Genomic DNA, 26,581 nt, shown 5'->3' on the forward strand with positions numbered 1-26,581 from the left:
GGTTGGTTTATTTTTAAAAACTGCATGCCATTCAGTGATAGAATTGGCATCTTTTCTTGGGTCCTGTCTTATACACCAAGGAGTTACTTCCCTAGGACCAGAAGTGGGTGTAGTAAGCTGAGATAGGAAAAGACAGCACGCTGAAGATGAGGGTTAAATAACGAATTCAAAACAGCTACGTTGAAAGTCCCACCCAGGAGCCTCCTCTTCGCAAAATGTGTACCCATCAAAAGGTGTGGCATTAAGCTGTGGACGTCTGGGGCATGTCCATGTGAATGGTTGTCTATTCGTTTAAAGATCATTTAAAGATCGTAGGACTTTCTGCACTGCTTTACAAAACCCAAATGAAAGTCAGAGGAATGCCAGGCATGCATTTTTCTCTCTCCCCGGGTACCCCCACGCTGATCCTGGTGGAGCCCGGGCGTGTCCTGACAGTGAGGGTGGATGGAAGTAAAAGGGTGTTTGGGTGGCAGTTTCCTTTTTTCTTTCTTGACATTTCCCAGCTGAGATTTATGAAACAGCAAAAATTTTTTGCTTGTGTTTTTCAAAAGCCAGACAGTAACTCTGAAAATTAGAGAAGCAAGGATTGGAAGCAGAGAGAGAGGACAGATGCTTGTAGGAGGAAAAGTGACCAGCCGGGCCATAAAGGGTGATGTCAAAAGCTCAGCTTCTCTGTACACCGGTGCCACACTGAATCTCGGAGACGGAGTTTTGGGTGAAGTAGAAAAGGATAGCTTCATTGCTTTGCCAGGCATAGCGGAACACAGCAAGCTCCTGCCTCGAAAAACTATGTGTCCCAACCCGGGAGGATTTGATGAGGAGTTTTATAGCAATAGTTCAAGGGTGGGGTTGCTGATAAGATTAGGGTGTGTGCAGGGTCTGCATGCCTTTAATCTCATCTCAGGTGGTCAGTCTCCTAATCTTGATGAGCTTCTCTGGTCCCTTTAATCTTGCCTCTGGTGGTTTCTTGGCTGCTTCTCCCTTGATTAGCAACTGTTCGAATCTGCCCTTTGGAGCTCAGGGAAGGTCATGGAGGCTGGAGTCTTGCCTACAAGAAAGGGGGGACAAAAAGGCTTCCGTGCCCAGGAGCCCCACAGGGTCCTGCTCAGTTTCAAGGGGAGGGACGGAAGGGTGTTAATCTGCTAGAGCTGCCATAACAAAGTACCCCAGGCTGGGGGAGCTTCAACAACAGGAATTTATTTTCTCATAACTCTAGAGGCTGGAAGTCTAAAATCAAGGTGTCAGCTGGGTTGTTTTCTTCTGAGGTCTCTCTCATTGGTTTGTAGATGGCCATCTTCCCTCTGTGCGTGTCTGTGTCTTAGTTTTCTCTTCTTATAAGGACACCAGTACAGGATTAGGCCGCACCCTGATGACCTCATTTTATCTTAATTGCCTCTTTAAAGGCCCTATCTCCAAATACAGTCACATTCTGAGGTCCTGGTAGTTAAAACGTCAACATGTGAGTGGTGGGAGGACACAATTCAGCCCATTACAAGGAAGGAGGAAGATTTTGCAAGTCCTGGAAGATGTGCCTGAACAAGCAGGCCCTCCCAAACCTCCTTCTTCCCTTGCCGGTCTCCTCCCTCCCTTGCTGTCCCAAAAAAGCAGTAGATGGGCTGCTGCCTGGAATACTAACCAAGGAGCCTGGTGAAGCCTGCTCAAGATCTCTCCTAAATTGCAGAAAATTGCATTTCTTTCTCCCCTGCAAAGCCATGGATTTGTAGAGATTATTTTACCTGCTAAGAAGGCCAACTAAAGAAAAGTTTAAAAAGGAAACCACAACAACCCACCGGAGTTTATGCTCAAGAGAGACAACGCAACACATTTTGGAAACCAGCAGGTTACGTAACATTTACAAATCATGCTTCCTGCAGAGGGAATGCTGTTTTTTAACTTGTAGACATTTCGTCCCTTCTCTTAACTTTTAAGATTTACATTCAATGGTAAAACATCCTGTCCTTGACAGACTCCTGTTTCATGCTTTCCTCACGTACCTGTGTCTTGCCCTGCCTCTGTTTTAGTGACATAACCTTAATAAAAAGCTCCATACATGGTCTTGTTTTCAGGATTCTTCTGGGACTTGACCCCTGCCCACTCACTTACGTGTCCAACTTCGTTATCACTGTTGCTGCCTGTTGGTAATCAGCATACAGTGGCACCCATCACTGTGTTTGGGGCTGATGGGATCAGTTGATTAGTGCTTGGGGGGAAGAGGGGACAGGTCCAGGTCTCAGGCTGACCCTTCTGCCTTCCCTTTGGCCCATAACCACTTTCTAGACCCATGGGCGGCCACCACCAACTTTAACCATCATTTCCAGAAGGGGTAGGAGATTCGGAACTGAGAGATGAAGACAGCACTTGTTCAAACCTACAGTCCCTCGAATAACCTGTCTGCCCAGATATTCATCCTGGGCATCCTGTCTTCTGCTCATTGCTAACAGCCAAGAGGATTTGAAGCAACTTTTCTTCCTGTAATTTGTATTTGTAAAAACCTAACGTGTTTTCATCTGTTTCCGACTAAACTTAAATATGTTTTGGCACACTCTCCACTTCTTCCCCTCCCTGAGTGCGGGTCCCACTGTGGTGGAAAATCACTGGCTTAGGGTGACTCCTGCAACCCCTCTTTACAGAGTACCCAGGGGCTACCCTGCTCTCATGGATCCTGAAGTCAGGGGTGTATATATGAGGCGGGGTAGAAATGTACAGACTTAATATTGCTGCCTGACAGAGGTGAGAGCCCCTCTTAGGTTTATTCATCTGTCTTTATTTCACCTACCAGAGTCAAAATATCCCAGACCCAGCAATTACAGGATTTCTTCTGGTCTCAGCTCTGCTACTGACTAACCTAGTGTGTCCTTGAGCAAGTCAACTCAGACCCTCTAGGCATCACATGCTCACCTTTAGAATCAGGAAAAGATGTGAGCTGAGGATTGAGGTTCTTTTGGCTCTTGAGTATGTGAGATTCACCCATGAATAAAACAACTTAACTTGGGTTCACTTGGCCTGATCATTGGAATCTTAGAGCCCAGTGCAATTGTAAACAAAGAAGGAATGAGAGACCAGTGATGTTACAGCCACCAAATCTTCTGGACAAAGCTCCTAGGAACACAGCTGGGACTTGCCCGCCTCCTCTGAGCTGAATCAGTGGTGGGTAAAGGTGGATGGCCAGGGCCCTGGCTGATGTACTGAGGGGCTGCGGTCTTCCTGGGCCCCCGTGCCAGGGTCCAACCCCCACTACTGCTTCTGTGTCTCTGTGAGAGCTATGGGCACACACCTCTTTCCACTCTGTTCCAGGCGGGCAGAGAGGGCCAGGAGCCTGAGGTCCGCCGTGCTTCTCAGGGGAAAGGAAAGGAGCTACAGTCCTGGAACACAGCTCTGTGTTTTCCAGGCAATTCCTTCCTCTGGTGAGGATGTGTCTAGTGAAGCAGGAGGCACGTTTGAGCAAAACCAGCTACTGTTTATGGGCACCCCCCGCCCACCAAGTGCTTTATGTATGGCACCGTGCTGGAAGCATTTTTTTATAAAGTATACTGCTCTTCGCAATGATACAGTCAGGAGGAGCTTATGATAACCGTGTTTTCTGATGAGGAACTGGGGCCCAGAGAAACTAGGCAACTTGCTCAAGACACTCGGTAAGGGGGCATCAGGATTCAAACCCAGGCCCCTGGCTCCAACCCTCAGCTCTTCTCCAGCTGCCTCCTGAGAAGGACACATCCTCTTTGCAAATAGAGCCGCGAGGCATGAGGGAGCTGCCCAGTTGTTGATTCCATGTAGCTCTGTGGCAGGTTCTCACGGCCTCCTGTACTTCCCTGGAGCTATTTTTTTCTCAATTTTTAAAACTGTGGTAAAATACACATAAAGTGTGATTTACCGTTTTAACCTTTTTTTAAAAAAAAAAAAATTTTATTTATTTATTTATCTTTGGCTGCGTTGGGTCTTCGTTGCTATGTGCGGGCTTTCTCTAGTTGCGGTGAGCCGGGGCTGCTCTCCGTTGCGGTGTGCGGGCTTCTCATTGCGGTGGCTTCTCTCTTTTTTTAAAATATCTTTATTGGAGTATAATTGCTTTACAATGGTGTGTAAGTTTTTGCTTTATAACAAAGTGAATCAGCTATACATATACATATATCCCCACATCTCCTCCCTCTTGCGTCTCCCTCCCACCCTCCCTATCCCACCCCTCTAGGTGGACACAAAGCACCGAGCTGATTTCCCTGTGCTATGCAGCCACTTCCCACTAGCTATCTGTTTTACATTTGGTAGTGTATATATGTGCAGTGGCTTCTCTTGTTGCGGAGCACGGGCTCTAGACGTGCGAGCTTCAGTAGTTGAAGCACGTGGGCTCAGTAGTTGTGGCTCACGGGCTCTAGAGCGCAGGCTCAGTAGTTGTGGCGCACGGGCTTAGTTGCTCCGCAGCATGTGGGATCTTCCCGGACCAGGGCTCGAACCCATGTCCCCTGCATTGGCAGGCGGATTCTTAACCACTGCGCCACCAGGGAAGCCCTTAACCATTTTTAAAGTGTACAATTCAGCGGCATTAAGTACATTCACAGTGTTGTGCAACCATCACCACTATCTATTTCCAGAATGTTTTCATCACCTGAAGGCTTCAACTGTTCTCTTCTTTGATGTCTGCCCTTGCATCATCTCTGGGATTCCTGTAAAGTAACCCATGGTGACGTCCCTCGACCATCCTGTGTCCCCTCTCTTGCTTTTGTCCACCAGTTAGGAGAGGCCAGTGTAGAAGTAATCCTTCAGCAATTGGTGCTGTCCTTTTACGGGAGGGGTGTCTTTGAACGCGCAAGAACACGGGCTCTCCTTCTGGGGTCAGGAGGCTGGTCAGCCCTTCCTCAGCCTGACCGCTGTGTCAGCAGGGTTCCAAGGGGCCACAGTGGGAAGTGCAGGAGTGTTTTATCTTTGCAGGAGTTCTGCTGAGCTGGGAGTCCCTCATGAGGGCCCTGGAAGGAAAGCTGCTTTATGCCCTCCGTGGGGATTATTTAGCATTTGTGGTTTCAAAGAAATAATTTCTAAGACTCAGCTGTGGGTTTCATTTTTCTCTTGATCGGTTTAAACATCGTTCTCTGTATCTCGTTGTCATCCGTTGCGTGTTCTGGCCCTGTTAGAATGCCATCATGAAAACAATGCCGTTTATATCCAAGCTATTGCCAGATCCCAGTAGACGGGTGGTATTAATGGTCCTTGGCTGGACTGTAGTAGAACAAACTCTGCTAAATGAAAAACCTTGTATTACATTCCCAGCCCGTGTAAGTTTTGGTCTAAGAAGATGAGAATTGCTTTTAGCATTTTTGTTTTCAGGGGTGACTGTGTTTGGAGAGAGTGTTGTGTGTTTGGGAAGAAGTGTGCTTCTTCCCGAGGGTCTCGGAGGAAGGGCTGGCTTCGGGCATAGACAGCAAAAGGCAGTCGCCCCCATAGTAATTGACCACAGCAGTCCTTGGACGGCTCTGGTGTTCACTAAATTCTCTCCCATGCACCAGCCATTGCCTGGAATTCCATCACCAACGCCTTACCCATTGATTACAGATACCCTGGATGTGGGTGAAGCCCAGTGAAGGAGGGATGGAAAGAGAGGGTTTCCTTTGCCTTCCGCACACCAGGCTCTATGCTAAGCTGCTATATACATCTTATTTCATCTCAACCTTAAAGCCCACTAGAAATATATTTGCTGTGATGAAGCCCTTCTTATTCCGTTTTACAGGAAAGGACTTGGATTCTGAGAGGGCCGGTGGTTTGCCCAAAGTCCCCCAACTGGCAAGCGCCAGCACTGAGAGGGCCCGCTCTTTGTATCACACGATCCTGCTCTCAAGTGAGAGAGGCCCCAGGGGCCCCGGGCAGCTTTAGGGGTGAGCCCTGAAAGGACCCCATTGAGGAGAGAGGGATGAGGACACCGAACAGGGCGGTTTGCCCGTGCGGAAGGGGCTGAGTTGCAGGATGGAGCTTAGATTTCTCACCAAAGCTGTTGGGAAGGAAACGTAAAATCAGGGTAGCGCTGAGCCAGGGCTCCTGAGTGGGAACCACCAAAAATCCAAGTAGTTGTACCCGTTAGCGATGCTGTATTCCCATGCGGACTCTAACAGCACATACTATCTTAAATAAGGTTGGGACCTAATACAGCAGCGTTACACCTGTCACAGCTTGTAAAGGACAGAGTGCATGCTTTGGGGTTCCACAGGCTCGGGTTTGAGCCCTGGCTTTGCTGATTACTGGCTGTGTGACCTTAGACAAGTCACTTAACCTTTTCAGCATCTCGAACAGGTCAATAGCGATTCCTAACTCCTGGGGCTGATGTGAGGGTAAAGTGAGGGAAGGATAGCCAAACCCTAACATGGGGTCGGGCTCATGGCCCTTAGTGGCTGGTGGGGGCCAGCGGTGGCGGCTGTGGTTCCGAGTCAGCAGGCAGCCTCTCCTCTGACAGCCCCTCTGTGTCCTGTGTCCACAGTGCTGCAGGGCGTGGACAGTTCCCTGGTGGGCCTGCACAACCAAAGCTTCGCCCGGGTCATGGAGCAGCGCCTGGCCCAGCTGTTCATGATGTCCCAGCAACAAGGCCGGCGGTTTAAACGGGCCACCACCCTGGGAAGCTACACTGTGCAGGTGGGTGTGCGCAAAGTCACGGGGGTCTTATAAGAAGGGTGTGGAAATGTGCTTCCTGAGCCTAAGAAAACCACGCTGCATGCCAAGGAGCGCTCCCATTGCAAGCTGATGAGGCCAGTTAATCCACACTGCTCTTAGGTTTTGTGGGGGGGTGACAGTCATAATCATCGAAATCATGAAGGAGGGTGAGAGCTGCTCTCCCGAGTACTAGACTGTAGGGAGAGGAGGTCTCGGAAGAAATGCTGCCCACATGCACATATTTATTAAACAAAAGGCTGTTAGTAAGCAAGCGCAACTCCTCCGCATCCTGTTCTGGAGGCTGGATGAAGTCCCAGCTTTCAGGCCTCTCAGCACCATGATTGTGATCAGCGGAAACACCGATCAGCCTTACAGGTGTGGGATTCTGTTAGCCTTGTCGAATCCGTTTCAACACATAGAGCCCTCTACGTTTATAATGGACACGTGACCACACAGGGACTCAGGGTAGGGAGCTGTAGCAGACACTACTGGTGCCCTGCCCAAACCCCCTTATAATTTCTATGATGAATGCTGATGAACTTCCAGCATCTCTTTATTGAAGGGCTGCTCTTGAGATGCCGGAACGTACTTTGCCCAGCCACGGCTGGCTGGAAGTGCCTGGGAATTCACCAGTGGTGGAGGTATAAGTACCACAGCTCTTGCTTCTTGGCTGGGAGGATTCTGAAATGTATGCTTTAGGATCATTGCCGGAGCTTTCCCACAGAGAATTAAGCTTTAGTTTCCCGCTGTGGTGACTGGCTTCATAATGCATCCCTTGTTAGCTCCCTTACACCCCCTGTCAGTTCCCTGCATCTCTCCAATAAATTACAAGCATTCAACTCATCTCAGAGTCTGCTTCAGAGGGAACCCGACAGAGACAGTAGCCATCCTGAGGGTAGAGGCTCTAAGCCTCTCTAGATTCTTTATCCAGTTCAAGCAAGAGTGGGAGTGTCTATAGCATATTCTGGCCAATCCACATATCTTGAGTACCACTAATTTCACCAAATGAGAACCCATTTCTAACATTTGTTATGCTAATTAACAAGCTCTCTTGAGCAAGGTATCAAATTACAGAAGTGCTTCTGGTAGTTGCCTCTAGGAAGTGGGCTTCTTATTTTCTGGGATGTAGTCAACTGCCCCTGGATTGGTAATTGACCACATCTAGTGTGTAACTTAACCCAAACACACATGCAGTGTGTCTCACTGTCTAAGAGGAAGCTTTAAAGGAAATTGCAGACATTACCACAGTGTCTGCAGATCATGTCCCCAGGCAATCTTGGAAGTACAAACAACACATCTTCTAGAACACACTTCCCTATGTTAGTCAACGTCACGCCCCTGAGGGAGACTCCAGGTCCCCCATTTGCAGTTGGTGAATTTGGCCTCTTGTCCTATTGGATGCTGCTTTGGTTCTAAAATTCTTTGTGGTCTGTCATGAGGTAAAGCGATAGTTAATTTCATGTGCCAGGTTTGTGATTTCCCTTCTGTGGGTCCACGTGAGCCCTATAATTCACACTTTTCCAAATGACAGAAAGGAAGTTGCTGGGATTCAGACAGTTGAAATGGGATTTGCCTCAGCTGAAGGGGAGGAAAGAATCACCCTACACTCCTGGTGTTATTTGTAAACTTAAGAAACCCAGCACATTCTAAGTGTCTAAAAGAGCCCAGTGAAATGCTGTTTCCTCTTTTTTTCTGAGTACTCAGTGTGCTTGGTCCCTTTTGTTGCCTGGAAAGCCTGAGTGAAGTAAGTAGGGGTATATTTCTGCAAATCCCCAATTTACCGAGGCTGTAGACCACCTTCCAACATCATCCTTGGAGAAATTTGGTAAGAAGAATTTGCTATTAAATTGAAATTGAGCGAAGTTATTAGATACTTGAATGTTCATTCACCTTGTACCTGGTTATACTAACGCTCTCCCTATCTCCTTTCCCACTGGGGACAGAAATAACACCCCCAAGTTTCCCAAATAAAATTCACTCTACATAGCTTATATCATCCTTCACCCAGAGAAGTCTTTTGTCTTGGCTCAGATCATTTTTAAAGATGAGCCACCTTCATGAATATGGAGATTTAAGTGTCTAGAATCTAAAGATATTTCTCTAGTGGATGTATTTGAAAAATTGAGGAGTCCAAAGAAGATATACATATGACCAGTAAGCATTTTTAAATATTTAACTCTTATCATCAAAGTAATGCAAGTTTTAACTACCACAAGATGCCATTTTCAAGATGAGTAAAATGGTACTATCCCGTGTTGATGAGGAAGCAGTGAAGTGGGCACCCTCAAACACAGTAAATGGATATGACCTTGCTGGAGGGCAGGTGAGCAATTTAGACAAGAATCTTTTAGATGGTCACAACATTACTCCTATAAATTCATTTCAAAGAGATAGAGGGGAACACAAAGATGAAAGGGTAAGAGCAGTGTTTCTCAGAGAGTGCCCAGAAAATGACTCTATAAGGTGCCCAGAGGCAAAGGGGCTTGCTGGCCAGGTCAGTTTGGGCAAGACTGCATCCTGTAGAATGTTCTTGAAGATTCCAAAGGCATATTGGCATACCAAAGACTCTAAAAAAACCTGCAAGTAAAGAAATCTCCTTGACTTTCTTCAATATACTGGTTTCTACATTTAAATGCCAATAAGACCCTTGTTTATAATAATATCTACATTTCCCCAACATTTTATTATAAGCATTTTCAAACTCAGAAAAGTTGAAAAAATTATGACATAAGCACCCATTTACTCACCGTCTAGCTTCTACAATTAACAGTGTATTATGTTACTGTTTTATATTTGATAACATATCATTTCCATACCGTAGATCAGTTTGGACTGTTCTAGAACCTCATATAAGTGGAATCCTACAGTATATTCTCTCTTGTATAAGGCTTTTTTGACTCTGTAGTGTTTTTAAGATTCATCCATGTTGTTCTTTTATTCAGTAGTTTATTCCTTTTTATTGCTGAATAATATTCCCTTGTATGAAATATACTACCGTTTGTTTATCCATGCTTCTGTTGATGGACACCTGGGCTTTTCCCAATTTTTAGCTATTATAAACAAAGCTTCTATGAACCTTCTTCTGCAGGTCTTTCCATGGCCATGAGCTTTCATTTCTCTTGGGTATGTAGGAGTGGAATTCGTGGGTCATAGAGTTGGTGTATGTGAGTTCTATGAGAGACTGCCAGACCTTTTCCCAAAGTGTACAGTTTGACACTCCCACTCCCACCAACCAGATGTGGAGTTACCCCACCTCCTCATCAACACGGTGTTGTCAGCCCTTCTTATTTTAGCCATTCTGGTGGTTGATAGTGATGACTTGTGGTTTTAAATTGAATTTCCTCATTGAGCATTTAAAAAATATGCTTATTGGCCATTCAGATATCTTCCTTTGTGAAGTGTCTGGTCAGACTTTTTTAAAACCCATTTTTTATTGGGTTGTAGTAATATTTATTTTAATTGTTATTTATAGCATACATACATGGAGCATAAAAATATGTAGAGTTTAAAGAACACTAGTAAAAAAGAACCCACAACCCAAAGAGTAAGAACATTACTGTTACCTTATCCCAGAAGCCTTTTCTGTGTCTTTTCTGATTATACATACTCACTTCCTTCCCATCAGAGTTGACTGTGCTTCTGAATTTTGTATTAAATCACACCTGTGTTTTCTGTATAGATTTTACCATCCTCATGTGTATCCTTAAGCAGTACATCATTCAGTTTTGCATTTTATATTCTGTAATTTGTTTCTTTTGCTCCATATCAGGCTTTTATATTCACCCATATTGATACAAAGAGCCATAGTTCATTTACATGACTCTATAATATTGCATTGTGTGACTGTGCCATAACTCATGTATCCATCCTACTGTTAGTGAATTCTGAATTTTCAGATTTTTTTGCTATGATGAACAATGCTGCTATAAACATTTTTGTAACATCTTTTAATATCCTGTGAAACTCGTAATCTGTAATGTACACTTTGGAAAATACTATATTATGCCATAATGTTTATCGATGGTTAATTACACTAGTAAAAAGTTGAAAACAACTTAAATGTTTAAAAATGAAGGGTTAGTTAGGTTTATGAGACATGCATACAGTAGAACATTACGTAGGTTTTAAATTTATGTTTTATGTATTTATAATGATTATCAATTGTTAGTTACAATGCTGAAAAATGAGTAACAATTTAAGTGTTTAACAGTAAAGGATTGGCTAAGTTTATGAGGCATGCCTTGGAATGCCATGTAGAAATTAACATTTATGCTTTTGTTATATTTAAGCCCATTATGGATGCAAGTAAAAATGGCAATATATAATACTATATAGAGAGTATGATAAATAATTTTGTAAAATGATAAATAAAAGGCCTGTGTGGAAAAAACAAAGAATAGAAGCAAATACTCCAAAATGGTAATAGTAATTAGCTTGTGGTGGAAGGATTCCAGATTGTTTTTATTTTATTTCATTTCTCGATGCTTTTTTGTATTTTCATATTTTCTGTAGTGACTGTGTATAACTTGTACAGTGAGAAAAAGCAACAAAGGTTATTTTAGAAAAAGAGCTTTGAGTCTCCAAGTACTGCTTTTATCAGAGTTCTTTTGAATTGTAGACATATAAGTTCATTTTTTTTTCCTCTCTGGCTATTGCAGGAATTTGAAATTAGAAATCTTGTTTGAGAATAACCTAACATGTCCTGAATTAATGTGGAGGCCTAGTTTCAAATGAGGCCAGAGTTCTCTGGAGGCTGGAAGACATCACCATTTCAGCGTTTCCTTCTCCAGCCTGAAACTGTTCTTTCCAGATGTTTATATTTTCAAAACCCTTTTCTCCTCGCTGCCTCCCTCCTCCAGCGACAGCAGGGTTTCTTGAGACGTTGGTGATAGGGAGGTATGCGAAGGGTGATGTCTAAAATATATGTCATGGGTCCACTTAGCTACGGAAGGCTTCGCAGTCGGGAGACAGCCTGCTGATTGCCCAGGTGACTGCAGAGTTGATGCAAGATGCCCTGTAAACATGGCCTGTCTTTTTCTGAAAGATGGTAAAGATGCAGCGGGTGCCAGGACCCAAGGACCCCGCGGAGCTGACTTACTACACCCTGTACAATGGGAAGCCTTTGCTGGGGACTGCAGCTGCCAAGATCCTGAGCACCATTGACTCCCAAAGGATGGCCTTGACCCTGCATCACGTTGTCCTTCTGCAAGCTGACCGTAAGGGGATAACCTTTCCATTCATTCATTTTTAAATTTTTAATAAATTTATTTATTTATTTTTGGCTGTGTTGGGTCTTCGTTGCTGCGTGCGGGCTTTCTCTAGTTGCAGCGAGCGGGGGCTACTCTTTGTTGTGGTGCGCGGGCTTCTCGTGGTGGCTTCTCTTGTTGTGGAGCACGGGCTGTAGGCGCGCAGGCTTCAGTAGTTGTGGCACATGGGCTCAGTAGTTGTGGCTCGCGGGCTCTAGAGTGCAGGCTCTGTTGTGGCGCATGGGCTTAGTTGCTCTGCGGCATGTAGGATCTTCCCGTACCAGGGCTTGAACCTGTGTCCCCTGCATTGGCAGGCAGATTCTTAACCACTGCGCCACCAGGGAAGTCCCATCATTCGTTATTTTTAATACCAGTAAATGTTTCCTGAATCACTTGGATGTTAATAGACCTAGAACTAAACATACTTCTGTTCTAGAAGGTTCTCAAATCAACCAGTTGTTTCCTGTGTTGTTTGAAGCAATAGGTTTTGGGCAAGGGATATGTTTTGGCTACTAGGATGATGATAATACTGCTTTTCCTCAGTCCTACCCTCTCTTCCTCCTCAGTATAATCTTGTGAACAGTTAGAAAAATCACCACAGCTGAGATGGTATTTGTCTGCTGGGGAATTAAAGGTAATTTCATTCAGTAAGCTTTGTAGAGTCCTGCATGAACTGTGTTCAGTGCTGGAGGACATATAGAAGTGGGCAAGTCCCAATCACTGCCTTTAAGGAGCAGAGAAGGCGTTAATGCAGATATAAAGGCATAGAATGCAGGAATGCTTTGAGGAGACAATGTGATTGATACAGGGCTCAACCGAGGGACAGATTGCTCTGAAGGGGCATCTGGGAAGGATGAACAGAGAAAGGATATGAAACATAATAGCTGCCTCTCTGAGGACCCTCCCCTGGCAGCTACTATGCTTGTTGCTTTACATAGATTTTCTCAATTTTTCTGGGGCAACTCTATTCAGCTCCAAATTACAGATGAGGAAACCTAGGCTCAGAAAAGTTAACTAACTTGCACAACATCACAGAACTAGTACTTGAGTTGCCAAGATATGAATCTGGATCTGTTTGACTTCAAAAGTGTGTTCTTAACTGTATTGCATGCTACAGTTTCAGCAGAGGGAGAGGATGATGTACTGTCCAGAAAGAGGGAGAAGCAGAAGCAATAGAAGAGAGGTGAAAAGTACCAGGGGTGCTTGAAAAAAAAGAGTTCAAGTTGCCTGGAGTGCAGAAGCATGAGGAGGAGATGATGGGATTAGAAACGAGCATTGCTTAGGAGACTCAGGCGTTGGATGGCAGGGGAAGGAGATTGTATGTGATGTGATTGGCTGTGGGGAGCTATTGGAGATTGCTGAGCAGGGGAGTAGTATCACTGGAAGTAGCCATTATCTAGGGAGGTTAATCTGTCGGCAGTGTCCAGGATGAGAGGGGGAGGACTAATGAGGCTCTCTGGTGGCCCAGGCATTGGGGCCCCAAAAAAGGGCTTTGAAGGAAGCAAGGGGAGAGGGGGTTGATGAAGATGAGAGATTGTGTGGTAGAAATATTAGATTCGACAGCACACCGAGCATACAGGGCCTGGAAGGTCATCTCCCATTGATCTCCTTGTTGGTGTCCACGTTCCTTAGGCACCTGACGCCTGGCTCATGGTTTTCCTCTCCTCCTCATCTCCTGCCTTCGTCCAGGGTAGGTGTGGCTTCCACAGGGATGGTCCAGCCCACATGTTACGGCCCTCACTTCTGCTCGGCCAGCACATCCTCACAGACACACCTTTGCCTGGAAATGATGGTCATCCTCTACAATCTTGTCTTTGAAATGACTTTTTAACCAAGATTCTCTTCCTTTGCACCTCTCTCCTTCCCTCCCTGTGGGCTCTGTCCCATCTCTGGTCAGGTCAACTACTAGCTTCATCAGTTTTACTGCATCTTCTTTATGTGGGTTCCCCAGGGCTCCATTCTCGGCTCTTTCTCCGTCTCTCCAGGTAGAGAATGAACTGTAGAGGACTGGAGTGAAAACCATTGTAGGTGCCCAGGTGAGAGGGGAAGGTGTCAGAGGTAGAGACTCAGAGAAGTGGTTGGATTCGGGATATTTTTGGAGACAGAGCTGATGGGGCAAGGTAATGGATTGTGTGCGTGGCAGGAGGAGATGAGGGCTGGAGGACTCAAGGGTGACTCCCAGGTGTTTGCTTGAGCTCTGGTTGTGGTGTCATTTGTTGAGACGCAGATGGTGCAGGAGAGGAGGAGGTTTAGTGGGGCTGCAGTGGCAGTGGGGGAGATGGAATCGAGAGTTTCCTTTTGGACATGTGAGCTTACACATTCAGGGAGAGCTCAGGAGATAGTAACTCGGCAGTCATCAACACAGGTGACATTTAGAGCTAAGGAAGTAGGTAAGATTAACCAGATTTGCCTTGATTTAGAACTAAAGAGAAGAGGGTAACAATTAAGGCCCAGGGCATCCACATGAGGGAAGAACTGGAGCCAGCAAAGGACCCTGAGAAGGCGCATCCAGGGAGATGGAGGAGGTGGTGTCTAGAAATAAGCGAAGAAAGTGAATGTCCTGGAAGGGAGTGAGCTGCTGTGTCATCTTCTGTTCTTGAGAGGCAGAGACTGGAAGGATGGAGACGAAGTGAATTTGGTAAACTGGAGTTCGGTGGTGACCTTGGCAGGACGGGTTTCCAGGAAGAGGTGGTGGAGACAGCTTGGCTGGAGTGGACCCAGGAGAGGGTGGAGGCGGGGAAGCAGTGACAGCAAAGGGAGAAGATTAATGGGACAGTTGCTGGAGGGGCATATGGGAGATACTGGGGTACGTTTGAATATTATGGGTGACTGTAATAGCAAGAGAGAAATTGACGATGCAGAAGAGAGACGAACACTGCAGGAGTGAAGTCCATACGTGGTCGAGGGGGTGGCACAGGGGGAGGGTTCAGACTCAGCGAGGAGCAGGGATGGCTCATTCTTTTGCACCAGGAAGGAAAGCAGAGTACAGGGGTGTGGGTGTCGGTCAGGGGGTACATTTGGTAATGGAAGCCTGAGGATGTTTCTGTGGTTGTTTCTGCTCTCTTGGGGCATAATGGAGTTGGCAGCTGAGGCTGAGATTGTGTGGGGGGCGTTTGAGCAAGGGTGCAGTAATACACACTGAGCATCAGCAAACTGACGAGAGAAACACCGTAAGATTGGCAAGGCTCCCCTCCTCCTGGGTCCTCGTTGCTACGTTCAGACCATTTCTTCTATTCTTTCAAAATTCTAGATGCTTTGAACTGCCCCTTCCTCACTGTAGTCACCTCTAGACCCCAAGCTGACCCCCATCATCCTGGTTCATTGTCTCTTCCTCTCCATCGCTTCTCCTCTCCCAACCCATCCTCTACTTTGAGGTCAGTTCCTTGACCTCCTCACATCTACTCTAGGCCTTGCGGTACTTGGGAAGGGGCAGAAATGGGAGACCTGGCCTTATTTAGAGCAAGAGGTGAATGGAGTGTCAGGAGGAGAGGTAAGGGGACTTTGCTGATGGAAATGGATGGGAACAGTGGAAGGTCTGAGAGCATGGGCAGGAGAGAGCAATCACATGAGATTAGAAGGTGCATGGAGGCTTGTGGAAATGAGAGTCGAGGGATCATCTAGGGGTGACCTTAAAGGTTTGACTCTGGCTCGGAGAGCCAGGATTCAAACTCTGTTCTGCCTGGCTCCAGAGCTGCTAACCCTCAACCTTACTTCTTTGTTTCCTTCAAATCCACCTGGCTCTCTCGGTTCCCTTCTAGAGTAACTCACAAACTGTTTCCTCTTCTCCATTTCATCATTGTCTCTTCTTGGACTTTGCAGGTGCTTCCCAAATGACTCAGCCTCAGCCTCTTTGCCATTAATGTACCATCCACACTGTAATTAGAGTCATTATAATAAACACAGGTTCTGGTCTTACATCTACTCCATTTAAAAAATATTTGGTGGCTCTCTGCTATTCACAGAATAAAATCCAATCTTCTTAAAGTGGGTCTTTGAAGCCTTTCACAACAGGTACTCAGCAAATGTTCAGGGCCCTTGACAACCTGGTCTCCAGGCTTCTTTCCCAGCCGTACAGCTACTCTTCTCTCCTTCAGACCTAATGCTTCAGCCACACGGGAGGATTCATTCTTCACATTCCCGATGCCTCTGAAGCCTTCCCTGACCCCTGAAGCATGACCCCTCGCCGAAGTTTCCCTACTTCCAGGGGCCTCCATTGCCCTTATCACACTGGGCAAATGAGTTGTTTTCTCGCTTTTCTCCCTCATGAGCTCTTTAAAAGCAGGTACCACCACATCTCATTCCTTTTTGAATATCCAGCCCCAGCTACTGCCTGGCTCTATCCTTGTGAAGGCAAAGGACCCACTTTTGCTAAATGCCTCTGCCAGGCCCTGAGTGAGGCACGTGGTTGGAAGACACCATAGCAGAGCAGTTGAGAGCAGAGCTTTCGTAATAAGACCGAAGACAAATGAATACGTAGGTCAGAGGCATGTTACCTCTGACCTACGTTTTCCTCATACATAAAATGGTGATATCAAAAACACTGACCTGGTAGAGCTACTGGGGGGATTAAATAAGATAATTATTGCATGTAGAGGGTTTAGTACACTCTTGGGGCGCCTATTAGGCACGTAATAAATGGTAGCTGAATGTCTCATTTATCCATAAGGTAGAAGGACTCGAGGAGAGACAATGAAGAAGGAAGGGAGATTTGAAGGTTAAGAGCCTATATAATTCAGAGAATAGGGTGCTTTTAATGAAATTAGAGAGGGGGTTAGAGAGGAGAAGCACTTTTAGGAGGGAGAGGGTGATTTATTCAGTTTGGACCATGTGGAGTTTAGGTGATGAACTATTCAGGGGTGCCATGGGGGTACTGAGGGCTGAGGTTAGGGAAGTTGTTGGAAATCCAAGCCTGGATCCCAGGAGAGAGGCCAAAGTTAACACTATAGATTTTGAGGGTGTTGTAGATACAGGATAGAATTTAAATCCTGGAGAAAATTCGAGTCCTGGAGGGAGTATAGCTAGATGACAGACCCTGGGAAATGCCTCCATCCCAGGATCAGAGGAGGAGGACACTAAGGCCAGTGAAGAAGAGGAGAAACAGAGATGTTGTAAATCCCATTTTCTCCTAATAGCTTTGAAATCAGCCTGAGATGTGAATCTGAGGTCAGCACTTTGAATAGAGAGTCATGGTGTTGAACAGACACCTTGTCCCTCTGAAGGTAGAGTGTAGCGTTCTGTGTGTTCCAGTGTCTTCTAAATCGCTAGGTCTAGGGCTGATGTGCAGTGCCCTACAGTGGAATATATGATGCCCACTCTACCCACGTCATCTCTGGGTACTGGGGCAGCAATGACTTCTAAAGAAGCAACTGCATTCCGGATGGAAGTTTTCATCCACTCCCTTTGCAGGATCTGGAGTGAGAGGCCCCTCAGAGAGGTTATCCAGCTGATGGAGTAGGGAAACTTCTCCCCATGCAGAAGCAGTCCAGGGCAGGAATTGGTTTACCTTACATGGCCATCAGAAACTTATCTCAAAAAAAATATCACTTAAAGAAAGCCATAGACTGACCCTTTGGTGAAGGGAACTCTCATCCATTCCTTCAACAAATATTTTTTGAGCACCTGTTATGTGTCTGGCACTGTTCTAGGCACTGGAGACACAGCTGTGAGCAAAGCAGGCAAAACCTCTGCCCTCATGGACCTTACATTCCTGAGCGGGCAGGTTAAACAGACAAAATAACTGAATAATATGTTAGATGCTAATAAGTGCCATGGAGAAAAATTAAGCACAGAAGGGGCTAGGGGATGCCGAGGAGATAATGGATGTGATTTTAAATTGTTGGGGGGTTGAGAAGAGGATATTGAGGAAGTAACCTTTGAGTGACCACCTGAGGATACCTGGGACAAGATTCCAGGCAGAGAGGGGAGGGTTTGAGAGCCAGCGAGGAGGTCCCAATGGAGGAGAGCAGCAGCGGTGAGGTCAGAGGTGCAGAATAGGGGCCACGATCAGTGGAGCCCCATGGGCTGCACCCAAGTTGGGTGAGAGCCACGGGAGTGTGTGGGCAGGGGCAGGATGGGCCTGAGCTCTCACCAGCTGCTGGGCCCTGAGCTAGACCCTCTTCTGCGTCCACTCACAGCAGTCATGAACTCTGATGTTTTGACAGCCACAGAAACAAGGTGGGCGCTTTTTTGAATGGATTCCTTCTCCTTTCAACATTTGCTCCACATGAGAATAATTCATTCTGAGTTTAGGTTATGTGGACCCTTTGACTTCATTCCCTCTGACAGATACTTTGTGTGTGTGTGTGTGTGTGTGTGTGTGTGTGTGTGTGCATGCACACACACATATGCACACACTTCCATTCATGTGTGTTAACTCAGAACTGACTTAAATTGTATATTTCAGAGAAATGAATATTTTGGTAAAAAAAAAAAAATCTAACCTCCCCGGGGCTCAGTTTCTTCATCTGAAAAATGGGTATGAGAATCTTGACAAAGAGTGTATCCCAATGCCTAACACACGGTAGAAGCTCAAGAATGTGTTGTCTCATTTTCCTATCCTTCCTCTGACATTCTTGTAAGTTAAATAACCATTTGTTCCTTTTCACCTCTGTACATGACTTTGTAGTTTTAGATCATTATGCCAATGAATATACTGGGTTTGGATGACTTCAGTTGACCTAACTTTACTATCGCTTTGACTGTTAAATGAATTTATTAATGTACGTAGCATAAATTTGTTCTCTCCCCATTTAAATAGAGGTGAAAGGATTTTCCATACTGCATCAAGAAGGCACACCTCCATCAAAACAATAAAGCTGAGTAAAAGCAGAACACATGTAAATATTTCATTCTTGCTAATGAAAAAAGTTATATACATATATAAATATATTTAGGGTATCATGTTCTGATACACTATACATTTTTCTCCATCAGGATAGAACAACATAGCCGAAAAGAGGCATATTGATATTTTTCACAGAAGCACTGAGCTTTAAAAAATGTTAATGGCCTAAAACTCACATATAAATACTGAATTACTAAAAGCAGCAGCAATTACATGTTTAATGTCAACAGGAGCACATTATCTAATGAGCTGTTTTCAGAGGTTAATAATGTGATTAATCACTGATTGACAAAAACTGTGGAAAAGAAGTTCTTTTGTACTAATAGTACTCCCAAGCCAAGTGCTGCCTGAGGAGAGGTAGATCTTGGCTAATGAGGTGCCAGTTGAAGTCAGGGGGTGGTCGAAGTCAGAGAAAGACCAGCTGGCTCCTCAGGCAGGCCCTCACCATGTGGCACTTACTGGTGGGGTCTTTGTATTCCAGAGTCCAGTCCTCAGCTTCGTGGGTCTAGTAGCCCCCAGAATTAAGCAGGATCAGGAGGACCAACTTATGCTAACCAGACTTATAAGAGATTGATATATAAACCAGATTGAAAGTATTTAGTTTAAAATATGGATTAGAACTACCAAGGAGAGGGGATTTCTTTAACTGGCTGTTACTGTATCCTTTGTGGAAATCTGTATGGAAAGCCAAATTGCAACAGGAATAATGGTAGTTCAGTTACACATTCATTCAACTTTTAATTGAGCACCTACTATGTGCAAGGCACTGTTCTAGGCCCTGGGGAATGCAGCAAATGAGACAAAAAACCTCCCTGCTCTCTTAGGGTGTACATTCTAATGGAGAGGCAGGGAGTGACAGATGGTGAGCAAATACATATGTATCATGGCAGATGGTGATATGTACTTTAGAGCCTCACCACTCCAAGTGTGGCCTGGGGGCCTGCTGCATGGGTACCCCCGGGGAGCTTATTAGGCATGTTACTGAGTCCAAGTTTGTACTGCTCACCACACGACAGGCCGATAAATCAAGAGATGAGTTGTTGGGGCCAGGAATAGTGACTTTATTTGGAAAGCCAGTAGACTGAGAAGATGGTGGACTTGTGTCCTAAAGAACGTATTACAGGGGGACCCATCCCAACCCACAGAATCAGAATCCACATTTGAGCAAGATTCCCAGGTGATGGGCATGCACATTAAAGTTTGAGAAGCACTGATTTAGAGAAAAATTAAGTAGGAAGAGGGGGATGGAGAGTGCTAAGGGCAGGGATTGTTATTGATATTTTATAGAGAGTACAGGGAAGCCCTCACAGATATGGTGACACTTGTTCAGAGCCCTGAAGGAAGGAGGGAGGGAGCCATGTGGATATCTAGGTGAAGAGTGTTCTAGGTAGAAAAATAAGCTGGTGCAAAGGCCCTGAGGCAGGAGCATGTCCTGCATGTTTGAGGAACAGTAGGAGGGAGGTAGGCTGGAGCAGAGTGAGTTGAAGGAGGAGCTGTAAGGGCAGAGAAGTAACTAGATGGTTGGTCGGGCAGATCACTTAAGGTCTTATAGAAATTATAAGGACCCTGGCTCTTACTCCGAGTGGGGTTGGAGCCTCTGGAGGGTTTGAGCAGAAGAATGTTGTGATCTGAATTTTTAAAGGATCACTCCAGCTTCTGTCTTGCAAATGACTATAGAGGACAAGGGAGGAGCCCATTGCAGTAATTCAGGTGAGAGATGTTGGTAGCTTGGCCTATAGCAATAGAAAGAAGTGATGTATTTTGAAGATGGAGATGACAGGGTTTGTTGCTCAATAAGATATTGGGTGAGAGTAAAAGAGACAGGTCAACATTGATGGCAAAGTTATTAATCTGAGCAACTGGAAGGAAGGAGTTGCCATTTGTTGGAGTGGAAAATATCACAAGAAGAACAGGTTTGGTTGGGGGGTGGGGGGATTAAGAGTTGGGCTCTGGATATATTAGAGACATTTCTTAAGTATCCAACTGGAGATTTGAGTTGATGGTTGGATACAGGAATCTGGAGTTCAGAGTAGCGGTCCTGGTTAGAGACATAAACCCAACAGCACAGATGGGTTTTAAGCCTTGAGTCCATGAGATCATCTAGGGAGTGGGAGAGAAGAGAGCTTGTGTGGTATTAACAGAATCACCAAGCTCAAACAGCCAGCTGCCACCATCTTGCCCACCAGATAGACCTGCCATCCGGCCAGGTTACCCAAGTCTGCTGGTTGGGGTACCCTCCCCTGGAGTGGATAAATCTTTGGTTCTCTTTTTCTAGATTTTTTGCAGACCCCACTCTCTTCCAATTACTCTTTATTCCTATAAACAATTATTTTGGTTACTGTTTTCTTTACTCCAGTCCTTTTGATTGGACTGAGGTGTTTCCAAAGCTTCCCCACCTGGAATCACGGGGGAGGACTCATTCATCTCACATCAAAGGCTTTTTCGTTTTCTTACATTTTCCTAACCCAGCTTACTAAAAAGTTGAAAGAATTGTACAGTGAACACCTATGTTGCTACCACCTCGATTCCACAATTAGCGTTTTACTATATTTTAATAATCACATCTCTGTTCATCTATTTTTCCATTCATCTGTTAAGCCATCATATTTTTTTGATGTATTTCAAAGTAAGTTGCAAACATCAGTAGGCTTCAACCCAAGACACTTCAGTATGCATATCATTGCCTAGAGTTCCATATTTGTTTGTGATGTTTTAGATAAAATTAACATACAGTGAAATGAACAGCTCTTAACTATACTGTTTGATGTTTTGACAAGTGTATACACCTGTGTGACCCTAACCCCTATCATGATGTAGAGCATGACCATCAACCTGTTGCCCTTTGCAAGTTAATTAATGCCAGCCCCACCCTCCTTGAGACACCTACTGTTCTAATAACACATTCTTCCTACTGACAGTCACTTTCGTTACTCTATTTCACTCTGGCTCTGAGAATAGCGGATTGTTTTCATTAGACAAGGCATTTCCATGCCTCCCCAGCCAGCCATCCGGGGGCAGGGCAGATCCGTCCACTCAGGTATGTTTTATTCGTTGCTCACTCAGCGGGTGACTTAACTACAATATTTAGAGTCAGCTCTCCGTGGCCTTTGCCGCCTGACTGCCCCACTGTACTAATCCTCAGATCGCTTCTCTCTTCTTCTCTTTTGACTCACGGACATGACCAGTGGGGAAACTTGATACCAATCCATCTTCCTCTTCCTCCTCTTAATCATAGTGAAGGCTCGCATTTCTTGAGCACCTACTAGGGGCCACACCAAAGCACCACATGTACCTTGCCTCTCTGATGCCTTGCAACGTGATAGCCCCATTTTACAGATAAGGACACTGAGTCTCAGAGACTCTGAGTAGCTTTCCAAGGCAAGAGCCTTTCCGAGCCCAAACCCTCTCAACCATCTCACGACTTGGGACTGGAGGGCATTTATCTCCTGGTTGCTTTCCCCTTCCCTGAGCTCCTTGTCACGTGCTTCCCCCACTCTTCCCCGCAGCCGTGGTGAAGAACCCGCCCAACAACCTGTGGATCATCGCCGCGGTGCTGGCACCCATTGCCGTGGTCACGGTCATCATTATCATCATCACTGCCGTGCTCTGCCGGAAAAACAAGAACGACTTCAAGCCAGACACCGTGATGAACCTGCCACAGAGAGCAAAGGTACGAGATGGAAGCTGTGAGGACAGGGGCAGGAGCCCTGGCCCCTTGGGGCTCCCCCTGCCTTTTCTCTCTTGGCTCTTGAGGTCTTTGCAAGTACCTTCAGAAGCATCCTCATGAGTCCTCATGTTGAAGGAGACCCTTTATTTACTTCTTTGAATGTTTTAAAAATTGTGGTAAAATATACATAACATAAAATTTACCGTCTTAGTCACTTATAAGTGTACAGTTCAGTATTCTTTAGAATATCTGCATTCTTGTGCCACCTTTATTTTTATAATGAGGACACGATAGATAATGCTCATCTAATGCTCACTCTTTGCCTTAAATGCTTCTCAGGGCTTTGCATATACCAGCAACCCCTAATCTTCCCAGCACCCCTTTGAGGAAGAACATTATTTTACAGATGAGGAAACAGAGGCACAGAAAACGAGCTGCTAGCTAGACCTGAAAGGGGCCTCAGAGGTCATCTGATCTGACACCTTCCCTTTTACAGAGAAGTGACTTCTTCACAATGGCACAGTTAGTCAGTAGCAGAACTGATAGTAGAACCAGGTCTCTTGGCTCCTAACTCAGGGCCCTTTGGGGCACATCAGACCCTCAAAACTTTCCTTCTTCCGCTGGCCGGAGTGGCTGATCTTCAAAGGCTGCATGACGGGCGAGCTGCAGAGCCTTGGCCGGGCAGCCATCAACCCCCAGTTCAGTGGCTCCCCTGAGGGCCGGCCGGGAGCCCCGTCCACTTTCCACAGCCTCCATAGGTCCGTACCACCCATCTCCAGAGACTGGAAGGAGAATGAACTGAGGAAATTCCAAAGGCTAATTCTCCAGTCACGTAGCTTCCTTCACAATAGTCCCCGAAGGGACTATAACGACCTGTAATACCCAGTGTTTAAATAATACCTTACAATATCCTTGGCTATCCTAGGTCTGTCACCTTGTTTGCTCATCACTGTAGCCCTGTGAGGTAGGTTATAGTCAGGGCAGCATTTATTATTTTCATTTTACTGCAGAGAAATCCAAAGGAAAGAGAGACTGTGGGACTTATTCCACAGCAGTGGGGGAGGTACTCAGGCCCATATCTGAGTCTTTGGGCTCTGTCTACTTTATACCCCTTCCTGAACTCTGAGATTTGGTGGGTAGAATCCTCTTCCAGCCCTGAACATCTGAGCTTTGTCTACCTGTGCAGGAATGAAACAGCAGATGGAATTTCACATCCACTGGAATGCATGACGTGGTGATTGTCCTTGCTGGGAGTCAGCCATGTCTAGTTCTTCCTGGATGATCATACCTTGCTTCAGCAAAAGAAATCAAATGAATTTGATTGTTTATTAAACCGAGTCACCTGTTGAGAAGCTGCGGCTTGCTGAGACACTGTCTAGAGAAGAGCCCAACCCTAAAGAATGTCGTTCTGTGTCTGTTGACATAAAGCCACCCGCTGCCCGGACGCAGCATGATGTTGGTAATTACCCAAGCAGTGAAAAATGAAACTATTCCAGGAAGGGGTATTTCATTTCCATCTTAGCTTGGTTACAATCTGAGCCTTGCAGACATAACAGTAATTACCAGAATCTAATTGCAGCTGAGTCCAGGAATGCAAAACATGCCATACTGAGGTTGTAAATGCCATCTTTGTGTGCTAGATGAAGCCAAAATTTTATTAATTTGCCGAGATGAGTTGGGCAGCACATGATTTCAGCATATCTTCTGGCTGGAAAGCTGTCTGAGGCTGGAACAGATTCATGTTTGTGGGTTTTCATAGCCCCTTTTATGTCCCTTCCCGGTGCATTGTGCTTCAACAGATACCCAGCTGCTGTGGAAAATCAAGCAAATTTATGTTCCCTGAGATGTTTGAGTTCACTTGTGTGGGGTGACGGTGGTTGTTTTCTCCCTCAACGAGACTGGGCTATGCACTTGATTTCCAGAGCCCTTTATCACGGGAAACCAGCGGGCTGGAACTGCCTCTTTCTTACCGCAGTCCTGCCCGTTGCAACCCGGGGACACTGCAGTGTTTGCAAGAGGAGAGAGCCGCCTGCATCACTTCTCACAATGTTTGTGTGTGAGCAGAATTCATTTAACGCCAAGGGACCAGGCGGGATGAAAAAGTTAGCTTTCGCCACCAATCCAGAGACCGGGAGAGTGGTCTCCTAGTCTTCAGGGACACCACTGTTTCTGTAAGGATGCGGGCTGCAGGGCCAGAGGACATGGCTGGGGATCCTTGCTGAGCCTCACTAATAGACTTAACATCCTAAGAGGAGGTGAGTGTGGCTGTCCCGTGAGCCAAGGCCCAGCCGTGCACACCCACACCCTTCTGCAGAGACAAGGTACCACAGATGTAACCCTATTACCGTTGCTGTCATCCGGGCTTCGGCAGGTAGAAGGTTGAGAAAATGATCAGCGCAGGAGGAGGGCCAGGCGTCATGCCTTTGTCACCTCCTTTCTTCCTAGTTCACTTTTCCCTCCTCTTTGTCATTGGATTCATAGCCTCGTCCCAGGTTTTCCCTTCAACTGAAGAGAACATGATCCCCTGGAACAGGCCACCTTAAGAGAAAGTTGTTAGGGCCATATCCAGGTGCAGAGTGAGCTTGGAGGGCCTGCACTGGTTGGCATGACCTTCTGCTTGGGGTGGATCTGCTTTAGTCACCCCCTAAAGATGCCCAGCTGTCTCCTGTTTCTCACATAGTATCTATATGACCATACTTAACCTCTTTGTGCCTCAGTTTTCCCATCTGTGAAATGGGGGTGATAACAGTATTCACTTACAGGTTGTTGTGAGGATTAAGTGAGTTATGTGAATTACTTTGAGTGTACCTGGTACAGAATAAATATTATATATAAGTTGATGTTTATTATTACACATGCTTTCTTCTTAAAAGATCCGGGTAACATGTTTACCTTTGAAATTGTTGGAGATTATTTTGATTTGATAATTTTACAAAACTCATTAAAGCAACTATAAATGTTTCATGATGTTGTATTAACGGTGTTGGGGTCACTAGTGTGTGTCCCGTGGGCAATTAGTTAATCTCAGGTGATTTTCAAGTTAGAGGTTGAAAGACCACTATCCTGTCAGTCAGAAGAGTAAGGTACTAGTCTTGAGTCTTTCACCACTTAGCTGTGTGATCTTGGGCAAGTCACCGAACCTCTCTGAGCTTTTGTTTTCTTACCTATAAAGTGAAGACTGTGCTGTTTGCCCCGCTTTCCCCATGTGGTTGTTGTGAGAATGAAATGAGGTGTCAGTGTTTTGCAGGCTGTAAGTACTGAACATGTACAGGGATTGTTATTATTAACCTAATAACAAGGGCCGCCTTTTAAGCTTGTCATTCCTTAATGTCTCCCTGCTCACCCACCATCAGCCCAGTCCCCTGAAGTATCTAGCAGGTAACTTCAGCCCCGTGTGAAAGGTGAGAGGCCAAGTTCAGAGAAAGTGAGGATGAGGGGGGCAAGCCAGAGCCAGCTCGTCCTCCTCACTAGGTTCTTAGGTCATCTTAGCCGCCAGTGCAGACTCCCAATACCTCACACACAGGCCAGGAGTCTCAACACAGGAGCCAGACCAAGTGTGGTAGAAGATGCCCAACCAAGATGGCAGGCTGCAGAAGGAGAGGAGAGGCCGTGCGAAGAACCATCAAGCAGTGGTTGGGTGTTCTGGCTCTGGGTCATATAGTACTGAGTTCAAATCCCGGCTCTACCATAGACCAGCTGTGTGAGCCTGGGGAAGTTGCTGAACCTTTCAACCTCAGTTTCTTCATCTTTAAAATGGGGAACCATAACAATACCTACCTCCTTGAACTACAGTGAGGATGAAATGACATAATTTATGTAACATATTCGATACTGTACCAGTAATATCAAGTGAAGCTGAAACTGTGAGCTCCTTGAGGGTCGGGGGCCAGGTATTATTCACCTTTATGTTTCCAGCACCAAGCGCAGTCCCTGACACAAGCCAGTGCTCAAAAACTAGAGGTGGAACAAAACTGAATAGGATAATGGGAGGATGGGGGTATGGCAGAAAAGGGACCAACAGGAGATGAGGCTGGGCACATGGGTTCAGACAGAATGTGAAGGGTCTTGAGTGCCTTGCCAAAGGGTTTGGGTGCCATGGAGCGTTTATAATGAGGGAGTGATGATGACCTGACATGGTTCTAAGGGAGATAACTTTGGAGGCTTGTCAAGGGTGGGCCTGGAAAGGAGCAGAATGGAAGT

General features: G+C 45.8%; 1 protein-coding gene and 1 long non-coding RNA gene across 15 annotated transcripts in view; one reads left to right on the forward strand and one right to left on the reverse strand.

The window, feature by feature from the left end:
• KIAA1549L (KIAA1549 like) overlaps positions 1-26,581 on the forward strand; it is a 288,634-nt gene that overhangs the window by 171,844 nt on the left and 90,209 nt on the right. For 11 of the 14 annotated variants that reach the window (XR_014250248.1, XR_014250249.1, XM_082410391.1 and 8 more), the window contains 4 exons: positions 5,714-5,821; positions 6,455-6,606; positions 11,669-11,840; positions 22,221-22,384. Coding sequence is in view for 12 of the 14 variants with exons in the window: in XM_082410391.1 (XP_082266517.1) it covers positions 5,714-5,821; positions 6,455-6,606; positions 11,669-11,840; positions 22,221-22,384 (596 nt within the window). In the remaining 2 variants the exon portion in view is untranslated. The remainder of the gene's footprint in view (positions 1-5,713; positions 5,822-6,454; positions 6,607-11,668; positions 11,841-22,220; positions 22,385-26,581) is intronic. The other 3 variants (XM_082410397.1, XM_082410394.1, XM_082410393.1) reach the window with 1 other exon arrangement.
• LOC309636906 overlaps positions 1-26,581 on the reverse strand; it is a 382,209-nt gene that overhangs the window by 30,155 nt on the left and 325,473 nt on the right. The window lies entirely within an intron of this gene.

This window comes from Balaenoptera physalus, assembly GCF_965194825.1.
Source record: "Balaenoptera physalus genome assembly, chromosome: 10".
Classification (NCBI taxonomy): Eukaryota; Metazoa; Chordata; class Mammalia; order Artiodactyla; family Balaenopteridae; genus Balaenoptera; species Balaenoptera physalus.